Source organism: Erinaceus europaeus, chromosome 4, assembly GCF_950295315.1.
Source record: "Erinaceus europaeus chromosome 4, mEriEur2.1, whole genome shotgun sequence".
In the NCBI taxonomy this organism is placed as follows: domain Eukaryota; kingdom Metazoa; phylum Chordata; class Mammalia; order Eulipotyphla; family Erinaceidae; genus Erinaceus; species Erinaceus europaeus.
Window position 1 is genome coordinate 105,671,890 of NC_080165.1, and position 16,520 is coordinate 105,688,409.

The 16,520-nt window shown below is 39.1% G+C and overlaps 1 protein-coding gene across 6 annotated transcripts in view; it reads left to right on the forward strand.

The window, feature by feature from the left end:
- The window catches only part of WNK1 (WNK lysine deficient protein kinase 1), a 160,542-nt gene that overhangs the window by 132,177 nt on the left and 11,845 nt on the right, over window positions 1-16,520 (forward strand). For all 6 annotated transcript variants that reach the window (XM_060190326.1, XM_060190328.1, XM_060190329.1 and 3 more), the window contains 6 exons: window positions 411-494; window positions 3,171-3,254; window positions 4,629-4,677; window positions 10,294-10,355; window positions 13,594-14,255; window positions 14,930-15,132. In XM_060190326.1, coding sequence (XP_060046309.1) covers window positions 411-494; window positions 3,171-3,254; window positions 4,629-4,677; window positions 10,294-10,355; window positions 13,594-14,255; window positions 14,930-15,132 — 1,144 coding nt within the window. The remainder of the gene's footprint in view (window positions 1-410; window positions 495-3,170; window positions 3,255-4,628; window positions 4,678-10,293; window positions 10,356-13,593; window positions 14,256-14,929; window positions 15,133-16,520) is intronic.

Here is a 16,520-nt window from a genome sequence, read left to right on the forward strand (position 1 = left end):
TGGTATTCCTAGTTGATCTGGGAGAGGAGAGGGGAGGGGAGGGGAGGGGAGGGGAGGGGAGAGGAGAGGAGAGGAGAGGAGAGGAGAGGAGAGGAGAGAAGAGAAAGCGATCTACTGCTCGTAGCTCCGCCTCCGGAAGTCGAATCCCCTTTTTTTTTTTTTTTTTTTTTTTTTTAGTGTGTAATGATAGTCCCTATACTGTTGCCATTTCGGTGTGTCATAATAACCCCTATTTAATATCCCTCCACTTCCTCCCCCAAATTCATAGATTAAAGTGTAATCTAGGCAACAATCATGTTTGAACTAGATGTATTGTAATGCTTCTTCATTCAGATTAGTTCATTAGCTTTTCAGCATGCCATCTTTACTCTTAGTGTCTCATGGAATTGAATTTTCTTCATTGTCTGTAGGTGCTGCCAATAGGCACTGAGCCTCCGGCTGGTACACCTCCCAGCGAGCAGCTGCCACCTTTGCCAGGACCTTCACTAACTCAGGTGCCTCAAGACTTGGCAGTTCTCTCTTCCTTCTCCTCTCTTTTTCCCCCTACTTTCTTTCACAAAGCTTATTTAAATTTTCTATGCAAGATCTTGGCTTTTGGCTCCTATTTAATTTTTACTTAGTAGCAACTTTTTTTTTTTTTTTTTTTTTTTGCCTCCAGGGTTATCACTGGGGCTTGGTGCCTGGACTATGAATCCACTGCTCCTGGAGACCTTTTTTCCTATTTTGTTGCCCTTGTTGTCACCCTTTTTATTGTTGTTATTGTTGTCATTATTGCTATTATTGCCGAATAGGACAGAGAGAAATCAAGAGAGATGGAGAAGACGGAGACGGGTAGAGAAAGACAGACACCTGCAGACCTGCCTGTGAAGCGACTCCCATGCAAGCGGGGAGCCGGGGGCTCGAACCAGGATTCTTACGCCGGTCCCTGCACTTTGTTCGTCCTTGTGCACTTAACCCACTGCCACCAACCGGCCCCCGCAACTTTATTTTATTTGAGTATTTTATTTATTTTATTTTTGAGAGAGATGCAGAGAGAGAAAGACACAGAGAGAAACACAAGATCACCGCTCAGCTCTGGCTTATGGTGGTGTAGGGGATTGAACCTGGGACTTTGAAAACTCAGGCATGACAGTCTCTTTGCATAATCAGTATGCTACCTACCCCCACCCTATTTACTTATTTTTAAATATTTTATTAATTCCCTTTTGTTTCCCTTGTTGTTTTATTGTTGTAGTTATTATTGTTATTGATGTTGTCGTCATTGGATAGGACAGAGAGAAATGGAGAGAGGAGGGGAAGACAGAGAGGGCGAGAGAAAGATAGACACCTGCAGACTTGCTTCACCGCTTGTGAAGCAACTCCCCTGCAGATGGGGAGCCGGGGGCTCGAACCAGGATCCTTATGCCGGTCCTTGCGCTTTGTGCCACCTGTGCTTAACCTGCTGCACACCGCCCTACTCCCTTGCAACTTTATTTTTAAATAGTGTAGCTAATGAGCCAGGCACTCCTTAAAGTAAGGTGTTCTTTTGCTGGTAATATTGCTTCAAGTCATCTAGAAAATAAACCTTGTTAATGTTTTTCCATATCTTATAAGAAAATAGCACAGTAGGCATTTGCCAGGCAACTATAACATCTTATCATTTTTGTAGAATAGTGAGATTTCATCTTATGCATGAGATTGACTTATGTTATTAAGAAAGGTAAAAAGTTAACATGTAGTCAAAATTCATATTGAAGTTCCATCATGCCTTAGGTCACTGTTGAGATGTGGGATTATACCCCATATCCAGTGCTAATAACTGAACTGTAAACCATTAGTCTCCCCCCATAAAAAGAAAGAAACCTAAAAGAAAGAGAAGAGTCACATAGATAAAGGGAAACACTATTTTTTCTCAGTTCACTCCAACCATTTTTTTTCTTGAATTAACATTCCTTTGAATGACCAACCAACAGAATAATTGACTTGTACATAGGTCATGATTTGTGAAAAACGTTTATTGTATCTTTAAATACAAAAACACTCACTAGGTTACCCATAGAGGAACTGAGAGCTGAAGCATGAATGTGAGTGAGATACCTGTCTCATACTCAGTTCTTATTTGATGGAATAGCATCAGAAATGTCTGCTACTATTTAAATCGTTAAGTCCACTTTCACCTCCTGTCCTGCCAACCACACAGTTTTAAATTGAATGTATGATATGAAACAGGAAATGAGACATGGGTGGAGGGTTAGGATAAATGAAGCATGCCTTCATGTAAAGGCAGAACAGTTAATTGAAGGTCATAAAAGACTTTTTTGTTGTTTTGTTTTGTTTTTGTTAAAAGCCAAGATAGTTGCAGGATTAGAGAATTTTATAGAGAGTTGAAGGTATAACTTTGAGGTGGATGGTGCTGATAGTACTACAATCTGGTTAGTAGGATGGAATGCTTAGACCTCCAATTCTATTTATAATGTCTAAAGCATATTGATTATTAAGACTTGGGAAAATGAAAAACAGTAACACTTAATGATTGCAGACTATATTTATTCCATCTTTTATTCATATGGGTAGGTTTGTCTAGCAGTAAATTTTAATGCATGTTTCCATATATTTTGTTTCTTGAATCACCTTATTAGAGAAATGATTTATGAGACTCTTATCATGTCTATATTTCCTAATCTCCCCATGATAGACATTAGAATATTTTTTTAAAAAGAAGATAAGTAGACAGCTTTTCTGTTGTATTATCAAACAAGATTTTTGTCAAAAGATTTTGAAACTGTAAAGACATAATTGTAACTTAGTGTCTCTAAGGCTTGAGGGTTTTACATGAATTTTTGAGAGACTGGTAAATCATCCATGCAATTTAACTAGGTGGGATCTAGCCTTTAATGCTTAGTGAATAGACATATGTTACATTGTATTAATCTAAAGCAGGAGTGGGGAACCTTTTTATTGCCAAGAGCCATTGGGATATTTACTACATCATTTACAGGCTATACAAAACAGATAAACCCTCCTAGATTTATTGAATCTAGAGTCCCACCTGTGGTTGCCTTGGCAGGGCCACCAGCAAGCTGGACATTCCCCACCCCTGACCTGAAGCATAAATGAATATATCCTCTATAAACTAATTCAGGTACTCTGGATATGCCAAAGATGTACTTACTATAATTGTTTATATTTAGTCCCAGCAACCTCTAGAAGATCTTGATGCTCAGTTGAGAAGAACACTGAGTCCAGAGACTATTGCAGTGACATCTACAGTTGGTGTAAGCTCTTAAAATCTTATATTCCTAATGTGTTAGTCCTGGGACACACCTGTAACCTACAGCATTATTAAGCATCTGTTAGCTCCAACCAACAAAAATGAGACAGTTAATGAAAAATTAACACTGCCTCAACTGTGTAGCTGTGGAAACTTACTTTATTTGAAAAGTATTTTCACATCTTGCCTATGGTTATAATTTATCAGAATTAATCCTATGATTTCATACATACAGTTTGAAGGAAGTTACGGTTTTTGTTTGTTTTTGTTGTCTGGAGTGCTGGGATGCAGCCCATGGCCTCATGAACTCTGCCACTCTATCTCATGAACTCTACCACTGAGCTCACATCCTTGACCCAGAGGGTTATACTTTTAAAGTTTTAATTTTCCCGTTTAGACTTGTGACACAATAATGTCCTGATGAAAACAGCTGCTCTATAATATTATGAAAAAAGTAAGCCAATATGGAAGGATTAAAGCTCAAAATTTTTTCTTAAACGTCATTCTTGGGGCCAGGTACTTCAGCAAGTTAAGTGCATGTGGTGTGAAGCACAGGGACTGGTATAAGGATCCAGTTGGAGCCCCTTGCTCCCCACCTACAGGGGGGGTTCGCTTCACAAGAGGTGAAGCAGGTCTGCAGGTGTCTATCTTTCTCTTCCCCCATCTGTCTTGCCCTCCTCTTTTGATTTCTCTCTGTCCTATCCAACAATAACAACAAGGGCAACACAATTGAAAAAATGGCCTCCAGGAGCAGTGGATTTGTAGTGCAGGCACTGAGCCCCAGCACTAACCCTGGAGGGAAAAAAAAGTTTGTCATTTTTTGTATTAGACTTATTTAGTTTAGCCTATTTTAAAAAGTAAAAATTTCTCTTGGAAAGTAGTATTTCTTCGCATACATACTGTCTTTCTGCCTCATTTTTTTCTTCCTGACTTTTACAAAGATCAGTGAAAAAGGGGGTCAGGCAGTGGCGCAGTGGGTTAAGCGCATGTGGCGCAAAGCGCAAGGACCGGCGTAAGGATCCCGCTTCTAGCACCTGGTTTCCCACCTGCAAGGGAGTCGCTTCACAGGCAGTGAAACAGGTCTGCAGGTGTCTATCATTCTCTCCCCCTCTGTGTCTTCCCCTCCTCTCTCCATTTCTCTCTGTCCTATCCAACAACGAACAACATCAACAATGGCAATAATAATAACATCCACAACGAGGCTACAAACAACAAGGGCAACAAAAAGGGGGAAAAATGGCCTCCAGGAGTGGTGGATTCATGGTGCAGGCACCAAGCCCAGCAATAACCCTGGAGGGGGAAAAAAAAAAAGATCAGTGAAAAAAATAGCAGAACAAAAGTTTAAGAGTGACTGAAGCTTGATATCTGTGTTTTACAGCCGGTGTCCATGGTATTTCCAGAAGCAGGAACACAGCCTCAGAAGGATGGTGAGAAGCATCCTCCTTTTGTTACTGCTTCCACATCTTTCTATACTGTACTTTAGAGATTACTGTTTTAAGGACCATCTTCTCGCCCTCCCCCCTCAACTCCCTTTCTTCTTTGTAATGAGAGTGATACAGAAGCGGTAGTGTAGCGGGTTAAGCGCACATGACATGAAGCGCAAGTACTGGCATAAGGATCCCAGTGAGTCACTTCACAGGCAGTGGTGAAGCAGGTCTACAGGTGTCTGTCTTTCTCTCCCCCTGTCTGTCTTCCCTTCCTCTCCATTTCTTTGTCCTAACAATGACGACATCAATAACAACAATAATAACTACAACAACAATAAAAAACAAGGGCAACAAAAAGGAAAATAAATTTCATTTTTTTAAGTGTATATGGGACTGTTTTAAGGAACACTTATATATTTCATCACAGAAGAAATGATAATTGTCTAGAGGATGAAATACTACTAAATGGATGAGTTTTTTAATTAGCAGTTGACTTTTTTTGTGTTGTTTTAAGAAAGTCATACATAAGGCCCTTTGTTAAGCATTAGCTCCTTGCTGTGAGAGATTGGAAAGTGCAAGTATATTTATGAAAGTTAATTATGGAATCCACTTATGACACGGGATATTACAGAAATGTAAACATGAACAGCATGGAGATAGAAATACAAATGTAAAATTTCAGTTAGGTATTATTGTTAACTATTTCTAGAATCTTTTGAATTAGTATGTCCAGAAATGTCTCTTTAGAGCAGCATGTTTCCAAGTTAATTTTGTGAAAGTTATCCATCACAACAAATTATTTATTAGCATTTTTACCACCATTTACTTGGTCGTAAGTTCATAAAAACTTACATTATTCAAAGTTTTGTTTTGAGTCTGTTTTCACCATATCAGTTCCATTAAAAAGATTTAAGTGGTCCAGGACGTGGCATAGTGGATAAAGCATTGGATTCTCAACCATGAGGTCCTGAGTTTGATCCCCAGCAACACATGTACAAGAGTGATGTCCGGTTCTTTCTCTCCTCCTATCTTTCTCATGAGTAAATAAATTCTTTAAAAAAAAAAAAAAGACTTAAAACTTCTAATTATTGTCATATTTTCCTTTCAAATCATTTGTAAATGATTTGGAAAAGTAAACATAATTAAATGTAGACTATGTCACTTAGTGTGATTTTTATATAATACATGACTGCTTGCCTATTTTATTTATTTATTTAATTGGGGGGGTCAGGAGGATGTGAGGCCTTATGCACATGATTTCACTGCTCCTGGGACACTTTTTTCATTTAGAGAAAGAGGAAGAGAGAGATACCAGAGCACTAGAGCTTTCCCTAGTTTCATGGCACCTGTTTGGTGCCAGGGCACATGACCTACCTGTTCTTACCTCTCTCCCTTCCCCCCCCTTTTTTTGGTGGTGTTTTTGCTAATGCTCCCCAGTGCCTCCATGACATCACCATTCCTGGTGACTATTTTCCATATAGAGGGTGAGTAAGGGGAAACAGAAAGGAGAGAAACCTACGGCACTGCTCCATCACTTGAAAGCTTATAGTCCCATACAGATGGGGACTAGGGACTTGAACCCGAGTCTTTTCACATGGTATGTGTTCTATCCAGTGCACCACTGTTTGGTCCCTGACTGTCTTATTTTAAAAGTTGTCACTTGAAAACTAGTGAAGCAGATGAAGGGTGGGGGAAATGATAATTTTCCTAAAATGTCTTAAATGGGTCAGTTGCTTACTATAAAGAGCCAGAAAGTTTTTTTAGACTTTTCTGACTATATATAGTCACTATCCAAACTACTTAAAGCTCCTGTTGTAGCCAAAAACACCAGTGAACAGTATGTAAATAAATGCATTTGACTTTGTTCCAGTAAAATCTCTATATAAATATGCAGTAAGCTACTCCACAAGTCCTTATTTTCTGATCCCTAGTCTAAAGGACAATATTACTTAGTTTAATGCCCAGCCCAGAAATAGATTAATAATTAAGTTTTCTTTTTGGAAAAAGAATAATATTAGGAGCCAAAAAAATAACCCTCTTAGATAGTATGCTGCCATGTCATGTGTACAAGCCCAGCTCCAACTTCTTCAGTGCTATGTTCTCTCACCGTCTACCCCTAAAAAAAAAAAGAAAGAAAAAAAAATCAAGGACTAAGGAGATAGAATGTTGATTATACAAAATAACTTTCATCCTGAGGTCCTGACCTCCCAGGTTCAGTACCATTACCACCAAAAGGCAGAGCTGAGCAGTGCTCTGGAACAAGCAAACACAAACAAAAAAGGGCATCAGATCCAAAGATAAATATAAAAGTAGGAAATGTATATGTGAAAAAGAACTAGCTTTGTTAATTAAGACTACTATAAATTCAGGATGAACCAAGTACTAAGGAAATTTTAGATAGGAAAATACATAATTTACTTTCATGATAAACCAAAGTAAATCTGTGAGGGCTAGGGAAATATCTTAGCATTTAGAGTATAAGACTTGGTGTATCTGGGGTCCTAGAGACCCCAAGTTTAACACCTAGGTCCTCCATGTGCTGGAGTTGAGCAGTACTCTGATCTCTGTCATAAAAGCAAGTAAATGAATAAAGTATTAACAAAATAAAAGTGATAGAATTACTCATTTTTCTTCACTAAACTTAGAAGTTCAGTAGCTACTAGTGATAAGGTCCCATGTCTTTGAAGATAATTTTGGAAAATGTGTCAGTGTTTAAGTGGAAATGATTCAACATTAAGTGCTATTCTTATATCTTATATATTCCATAGAACTATAAGAGACTTTGTCTAATAGCAGTATAGCAGGAACTTCTGAATAATTTAGATGTCATATACTATGCTGCCATTAAAAAGAATGAAACATTGAGATAGAGTAAACTTTCTAAAAATATCACTAAATGAAAGTGTCAGAATCAGATAGCTACCTAAAATAAAGAAAATGTATGTATCCCTAGCAAGAAACTTTAATTATTACCATTAGAGGCGTAAGTAGTTTAAAGTTACTGAAAACTATTATTATTAATAATTCTGATATTTTGTTGTCCTATTAGAGGATTTACCAAAGTGTGGCCTGAAACAATTTGTCCTGACTGGATTTTCTTTTCTTTTTTTTTTTTTTTTTTTTTTTAAAGATTTTGTTTGTTTATTTATGAGAAAGATAGAGGGGAGAGAGAGAAAGAACCAGACATCACTCTGGTACATGTGCTGCCAGGGATTGAACTCAGGACCTCATGCTTGAGAGTCTAGTGCCTTAGCCACTGCGCCACCTCCTGGACCACACCTGACTGGATTTTCTTTATCTTCACCCCCATCCTACCTCTCCCCACCCCCAATTATTTCATTGGGAAAATAGTGATTTCCAAGACAGTGGTCACATAGGTACAATTTCTGTCTCTCTATAACTTGACTGGTTTTCATTTTAAAATATATCTTTAATATTTAATATTCTAGGTAAAATCTCATTATGTATTTCTCTCTTTTAACTTAAAATGAATAATATGAATCTTGCTATTTTTACTTTTATTTATTAATTAATTAATTTTAACTTTTTATTTAAGAAAGGAGACATTAACAAAACCATAGGATAGGAGGGGTACAACTCCACACAATTCCCACCACCCAATCTCCATATCCCATCCCCTCCCCAATAGCTTTCCCATTCTCTATCCCTCTGGGAGTATGGACCCAGGGTTATTGTGGGATGCAGAAGGTGGAAGGTCTGGCTTCTGTAATTGCTTCCCTGCTGAACATGGACGTTGACTGGTCGATCCATACTCCCAGTCTGCCTCTCTCTTTCCCTAATAGGGTGGGTCTCTGGGGAAGCAGAGCTCCAGGACACATTGGTGGGGTCTTCAGTCCAGGGAAGCCTGGCCGGCATCCTGATGGCATCTGGAGCCTGGTGGCTGAAAAGAGAGTTAACATATGAAGCCAAACAAATTATTGAGTAATCATGGACCTAAAGGTTGGAATAGTGGAGAGGAAGTGTTGGGGGGGTGGGGGTACTTAATGTAAACTCTAGTGTACTTCTGCTTTCAGGTATATATTTTACACTAGTTTATGGATACATGTGAACATATGCTCTCTCTCACAGAACCTGGTCTAGATCTAGGTTTTGGGACTTTGTTAGGAAGTGAACCACCTGGGATAGAATTAGAGAATACTATGAAAGGAAAAGTCTCACCCAAGTAATGAAGCTGAAAGGTTGTCATTCCACATGTGAAGTCTCTGGACACAGTCTGAGCTGAAGCATGTTAAGGTGGCAGTCGTTGGGCTGATTAGGTTGTGATCGGCAGATGCAATATTATTTGATATGAATTGGGAGAGGCATGCCGGAAAGTGGGCCCTACCCTAAAAGGTTCCAGTACTGGGGGAAATATAGGCTCTATAGTGGAAATGTGAGGTTCCTGCTGTCTTAGGGTTCAAAAAGACAATGGATAGTTACTGTTATCATCACATTATTTGGTAATTGGGTTAACTTTGAAAAGCCCCTTTGTTAGGGTTTGCTATATAATACCCAGTATCTTGTATATAGCTGTGTTTATTTATTTATTTTTGTCTCCAGGATTATCACTGGGGCTTGGTGCTATGAATCCATCACTCCTGGTAGCCGTTTTTTCCCCTTGTTTTTTGTTTATTTTATTTTGTTTGTTTCCTCTTTTCAATAGGACAAAGAAACTGACGAGAGAGAGAGTGGGAGAGAGACACCTGCTTCACCACTCAAACCCTGGTCTTTGCACATGGTAGTATGTGCACTTACCTGGGTACACCACCACCCAGTTTCCTACTTTTTACTTTTATGAGAAAGAGCACTGCTCAGCTCTGGCATGTGCAATACTTAGGATGGAACCCAGGATCTCATTCTGCTGCAAGCCCTGTGCTTTACCTCTGAGATCTGCTTTGTTTTAAATTTTTTTTTAATGTGCAGCTTATATTAGGTATTTATTTTTTACCAGCGTACTGATCAGCTCTGACTTATGGTGGTGCAGGGAATTGAACCTGGGGCATTGAAGCCTCCAGCTTGAGAGTTTCTTTGCATAACCATTATGCTGTCTAACTCTGCCCAATGTGTATCTTTTCTTTTCTCTTCCCTTTTTTCTTCCCTTTTTTCTTCTCTTTTCTTTTCTTTTCTTTTCTTTTCTTTTCTTTTCTTTTCTTTTCTTTTCCCTCCAGGGTTATTGCTGGGCTAGGTGCCTGCACCATGAATCCACCGCTCCTAGAGGCCATTTTTTCCCCCTTTTGTTGCCCTTGTTGTAGCCCCATTGTGGTTATTATTGTTGTCATTGTTGATGTTGTTCATTGTTGGATAGGACAGAGAGAAATGGAGAGAGGAGGGGAAGACACAGAGGGGGAGAGAAAGACACCTGCAGACCTGCTTCACCGCCTGTGAAGTGACTCCCCTGCAGGTGGGGAGCTGGGGGCTAGAACCAGGATCCTTATGCCGGTCCTTGCGCTTTGCGCCACATGCGCTTAACCCACTGTGCCACCGCCCGACCCCCCCCAATGTGTATCTTTTCTTACTTCAATGTAATAGGACCTGTAAATGTACAGAGGAAGGTAGCAAGTTAAGACTATAAATAGATTCTCATTTAAATTGCTCTCCTCCATGTATTTGTTTCAGTTACTCAGATCATAGAAGACCCTAGTTCAGGAACTGGTGTTTTTAAGATGGGACGATTTCAGGTAAGATTATCACATTTCTTTCTTTGGGGTGGGGGGGGGGAAGTATGTATAATAAAGTCATTACCTACTTATTAAGGCATAGTTGCAGGTTTAATAACAGATTTGTTTTCTTTTTCTATCACTGGGACATCACTCTCCAGGTTAACTTTTTTCCCCCAGCTAAAAAATTCAGAGAGTAGGGGTACCTGGTAGAGAGTATGTGTTACAATCTACAGGGACACAGATCCTTTCCCTATCCCCATTGTCCTTATTAATTCCACTATCCAATAAATACTTTTTTTTAATTCAGAAGGCTATTAAAAATAGCTCACTTGGTTAGTGCATTGCTTTGCTATAAGCAGCATCCAGGTTCAAACCTGGCCTCTGCTGCAGTGAAGGAAGCCTCAGTGTTTTGATAGCTTTCACATTGTGTCTCTGTCTTTATCTTAAAAAAAAAAAAATGATCCAAAGAAAATTACCCTGGACAGGGTAAATGTTTTATATACACTGATTAGTTTACTGTTACTTTACCTACTATATTAGAAAAAATAAAAACAGCCCAACTAAGATTGAAATGGTTACTAGATAAGGAAACATATACCAAGTGTGCTGTAATTCATTAATGCCCCAATATGGAAAAAAATAAAGAAAGAACACACCCCCACAACCATTCGGAGTAGTAGGATCAATTTTAGATATAAATATGTACAAAGAAAAAGGAGCAGAAGAAAATAAATTGGAGAAAGTAGTGTTCCTACGGGAAGGCAGAGAGGGACTGACTCTAGTGGTAGAAGGAGGTTACATGTATGGCTATCTTTAATTTTTTTTTTTTTTTCTTGTTGCACCCAACAAGGAATGAACCCAACAAACTTTCTTTCTGGACCCCAGAAAACTTTAAAAGTACTATATAAAAGAAATATATTACGGCAGCAAATACATTGACTTGGATAGTATATTTGCTTTGCCATGCATATGACCTACATCCAAGTCTGGCTCCCACCATGCTGAAGGAATCTTCAGTTCTGTGGTGTCTCTCTGTCCCTAACTTTTTATTTTTTATTTGCCACTAGGGTTATCACCAGGGATCTTCCTTCCTTCCTTTTTCTTTCTATCCCTTTCTGTCTCTCTCTTTTTCTTGATAGAGACAGACAGAAATTGAAAGGGAAAGGAGAGATTCACTGGTCAAGAAGTTCCCTCCATGTAGAAAGGGCCGGGGGACTTGAACATGGGTTCCTGTGCATGGTAATGTGTGTCTCAGCCTGGGCCCTGAAGCACTTTTAAAGTTCTTTAGGGTCCAGAAAGAAAGTTTGTTGGGTTCATTCCTTGTTGGGTACAGCAAGAAAAAAATAGAATCCAGGGTTCTTCCTGCCACTACAGTCAGTTCCTCTTAATTGGACTGCTTTAATTTTTTCTAATATAGTAGGTAAAGTAACAGGAAACCAATCAGTGTATATAAAAACATTTACCCTGTCCAGGATGACTTTTTTAAAAATTATTTTATACTTATTTATTTATTTTCCGTTTTGTTTTTTTATTGTTGTTATAGTTACTATTGTTATTGATGTCATTGTTAGATAGGACAGAGAGAAATCGAGATAGGAGGGGAAGACAGAGACAGGGGAGAGATAGACACCTGCAGACCTGCTTCACCACTTGTGAAGTGATTCCTGGGCAGATGGGGAGCCAGGGGCTCGAACCGGGATCTTTATGCCAGTCCTTGCACTTTGTGCCATGTGCGCTTAACCCACTGTGCTACGGCCGGACTCACCCAGGATGACAGGATGACTTTCTTTGATTTTTTTTTTTTTTTTTTTTTTTTTTTTTTTACCAGAGCACTACTCAGCTCTGGCTTATGGTGGTGTGGGGGATTGAATATGGAACCTTGGAGCCTTGATTATGTGTGTCTCTTCGCATAACCACTATGCTACCTAGCCCTGCCTTTTTTTCTTTTTTCTTTTTTTTACCAGAGCTCAGCTTTGGTTTATGGTGGTGCAGGGGATTGAACCTGGGACTTCGGAGCCTCAGGCATGAGAGTCTCTTTGCATAACCATTATGCTATCTACTCCCATCCTGGATCAATTTCTAAAGTAAAAATACTGGATTATTGCAGCCTGGAAGGTGGAACAATGGATAAAACATTGAACTCTTAATCCTGAGATCTCAAGTTCATTCCCTAGCATTCCATGTGCCAGAGTGCTCTGGTTCATTCTCATCCTTATTCTCTCTCTCTCTCTCACACTCCCCCTCCCTCTCACCCTCCCTCCCTCAAACTTGGGTTGTGGCACACATGACAAAGTAGTGCATTATCTAAGTGGATTATTTCACCAATCCTCTAACAAGCTTTGAAAATCTGTTTTTCTTTTTCTCACAGCTGGGCAGTATATGTATATTTATGATACATGGATGAACAAAGTCAAGGATCTGGGTCTTTTTTTTTCTTTCTTTCTTAGTACCACATAGTTGTGTTGATTTTAACACTTTAACATTGCTTCTTGCTTTAAAACACTGATTCTGGGCATTTAACATGTATTTTGTTTGTTTAAAGTTAATCTGATTCAATCTAATAGTTTTTTAAAGAAAAAATTATTTATTATTGGATAGAGACAGAGAAATTGAAAGAGAAGCAAGAGATAGAGAAGGAGTACTGCTTCACCATTCGTGAAGCTTTCCCCCTGCAGGTGGGGACCAAGGGCTTGAACATGCATCCTTGAGCACTGTAAAGTGTGCAGTTAGCCAGGTGTATCACTGCCCAGCCCAGTCTATGTAGTGTGTGTGTGATAAAATTTGTTTATTATTGAGAGAAGGGAAGAACCAAAGCACTGACATGATATCTGGGATCAAATTCATGACCTCACACTGGTAAGTCCAGTACTTTATCCATTGGGCTACTGTAGTTTTTCTTACTCAAAAAGCGACCACCAAGATTCTATGAGTTTTTATTTATATTTTTACTAAGATGTGAATCTGAGCCTGAGCCATATATAATAACAAAAATGAAGGTAAGTAGTTAGCAGACTTAACCATCTATTCAGAATCTATATCTTGATATTGAGGTTGTTCTTTATAATGGTATTTATTCAATGTGTTTTGATAAGATGGAGGTGCTTTGTACGCAGATAGTGACCCCACTCTGACTGGGAAAACAATTTGTTTTTGTGAAGGGTGTGTGTTTGGTTTTTTTTGTTTTTGTTTTTTCTTTGTACTTTGCTAAAAATTGAATACTAGGCACATTATTAATTTCATCTTGTCTTCACATCAGGTTTCAGTAGCAATGGATGATGCCCAGAAAGAAGGTAAAAACAAATCAGAAGGTATGAAATCTGTCCCTTTTGAATCCAGCTCCTCGGAGTCCTCGGTACTATCAAGTAGTAGTCCAGAGAGTACCTTGGTGAAACTAGAGCCGAATGGAATAACTATCCGTGGCACTTCTGCAGATATGCCAGACAGTGCTCCCACAATGCCTGCCTCTGAAACAAAATCAGAAACTGGGCAGTCTACCACGGTTGGACGCTTTCAGGTGATGACTACTGCAGACAAAGTAGGGCGTTTCTCTGTATCAAGAACTGAGGACAAGATTGCTGATGCAAAGAAGGAGGAAGCAGTGGCATCTCCTCCTTCTGTAGATGTGGAACAAGCTGTTCTTCCTGCTGTGATACCAAAGAAAGAAAAGCCTGAGTTTTCAGAAGCATCACAATTGAATGGGCCATCCTCTGACCTAGAAGCAGCCTTTCTGAGTCGGGATGTGGATGATGGGTCAGGCAGTCCACACTCCCCCACTCAGCTATGTTCAAAGAGCCTTCCTGTCCAGAATCTAAGTCAAAGCCTTAGTAATTCATTCAATTCTTCTTACATGAGTAGTGATAATGAGTCGGATATTGAAGATGAAGACTTAAAGTTAGAGTTACGGCGACTACGAGAAAAGTAAGTACATTTTCCTGTGAAAGGGCAATAGGAAATAACTATGTCCTGATTCCTGCCTCTGCAATGTGCTTAAGAGAGTGATTGATATGCAAAAGCTAGTTATCTGAATGTAGTTCTCATTGGATCACTTTTCCCCCCCCTCACTGCACCTCTTGTACTCATAAAGAAAACCCATAGCATTTCTCCCTATAGGGCTTACTCAGCACATTTCTACCCATATCAACTTGAGTGTCATTTTTATTAATAGCACTTCCTAGTTGTTGTTAAAATGATTTTAATGGTAGTTAAAATTAATTTTAAGCTACTTACTAATATACCACGTGAATACAGTAATGACAGTAGGTTGTAGATTTTATTGGTAGATCATTTTGGTCCTACTTAATAGATCACATCAGACTATCAGATTCAGTACTTCTGAATAGGCTTAAAAGCCAAGAACATCTTCACATCTCCTCTCATACTTCCTGTCTAGGAGTTTGTTAGAATTGGGCTTGATCAGTAGAGGCCATAGGATGAGTTGAGAGTGGCATCTTGAGTGTCAGAAATCACAGTAGTAGGGAGGAATATTCATGGGTAGGTCAATACTTGAATGGAGGTTAAAGAATTGGTTGTTCATTCTTGTTTGAACAAAGTTGGTGATAATATCTTTGAATTATGTTTGCTTATCTTGTTAGGCATCTTAAAGAGATTCAAGACCTGCAGAGTCGCCAGAAACATGAGATTGAGTCTTTATATACCAAACTGGGCAAGGTTCCCCCTGCGGTCATTATCCCCCCAGCGGCCCCACTTTCTGGGCGAAGAAGGCGCCCCACTAAAAGCAAAGGCAGCAAGTCTAGTCGAAGTAGTTCCTTGGGGAATAAGAGCCCTCAGCTTTCAGGTAAAGCCCAGTGCCAGGCTAGCTGCAAATGTCTTTTGTTCTAACTTTGTATGTAACATATAAAAAATGTCATTTTTATTAAATTTTAAAACATTTTTACTTTTCTAACATATCTTGCTTCCTTGAATTTTCCACTTTCTATATTCGTAGTGGTCTGTGGGAGTAGATTCAGTGAGTACAGTGTAATCTTTTTTTTACTATCTACTAAGTCTTCATTTATAATTGTTCTTAAGGCTAAAATATTTAACTTGCCTGGTAACTCAGTGTTTCACCAGGCTTTTGGGAGTTTGGAAAAAAATAATCGGGCTAGGTGGTGGTGTACCTAGTAGAACATTTCCATGTACAAAGACCCAGGTTCAAGCTGCATCTCTCCCCCACCCCCCATCTGTAGGGAGGAAGCTTTATGAGCAATGGAGCAGTGCTACAAAGTCTCTCCTTTAGTCTCTATCTGTTCCATACTCCCTTATCAAAGAAAAGGGGGAGGGGGAAGAAATACATTAATACCTGGTAGTTTCTTCCTTTTAAGGAATTAATTGGTCATAATTGCAACTAAGATGAATAGGAATTTTATATAGGCAATTTGCATATGTCTTGAGTGATAATTTCAGTGTGGTGAATTATGAGAATTTTAGTTTTGGTGTTTGTTTTTTCTCCTGCACTTCACCACTCCTGTCTGACTTTTTCAGATGGAGGTGGTGGGGGACAGGCTGTGGCACATCTGGTTGAACGCACACATTGCAGAGCACAAGCACCCAAGTCCAAGCCCCAGGTCGCCAACTGCAGGGGGGAAGCTTCAAGAGTGGTGAAGCAGGGCTGTAGGTGTCTCTGTCTCCTCTTTCAATTTCTCTCTGTCTCTATCCAGTAATAAAATTAATTTTTAAAAAATTTTGATAAAAAAAGAGAGGAGCCCAAGCACTGAATATGTGGTGGTGACTGGGTTCAAACCTGGGTCAGAATGCATGACAAAGTTAGTTTAATTGTGATGATTTTCATTTTGTGAAATTTTAGTAATGTTAATGGAAAGTAGAAAGGGCTGAAATAGTTCATGCCTCATATTTACTTCCCAGGTCCAACTGAAATATGTTGGAATATAGGTGCAAACTTCATAGCAAGCTCTCCATTCTCTAGAAACTTTCAGAAACCCAAACTTTTTCTCTGGAAACCCAGAAGGAATTTATTTACAGCAAGTATCATCTACTTTTTGAGTAGACTGCTATTCTTTTACTAGTTTAGGGCACAGAAAGCTTAATTAGTTTCGAGAAACTTTACTAGTCATACGAAAGCAGCCTACCAAGAAACAAAAATAATCACTGCTCTATAATTCAGTAACCTACATCATTTTCAGCACCTCTTTTGTTCTCAGTGAATAAACCTGTCTGTATAATGAT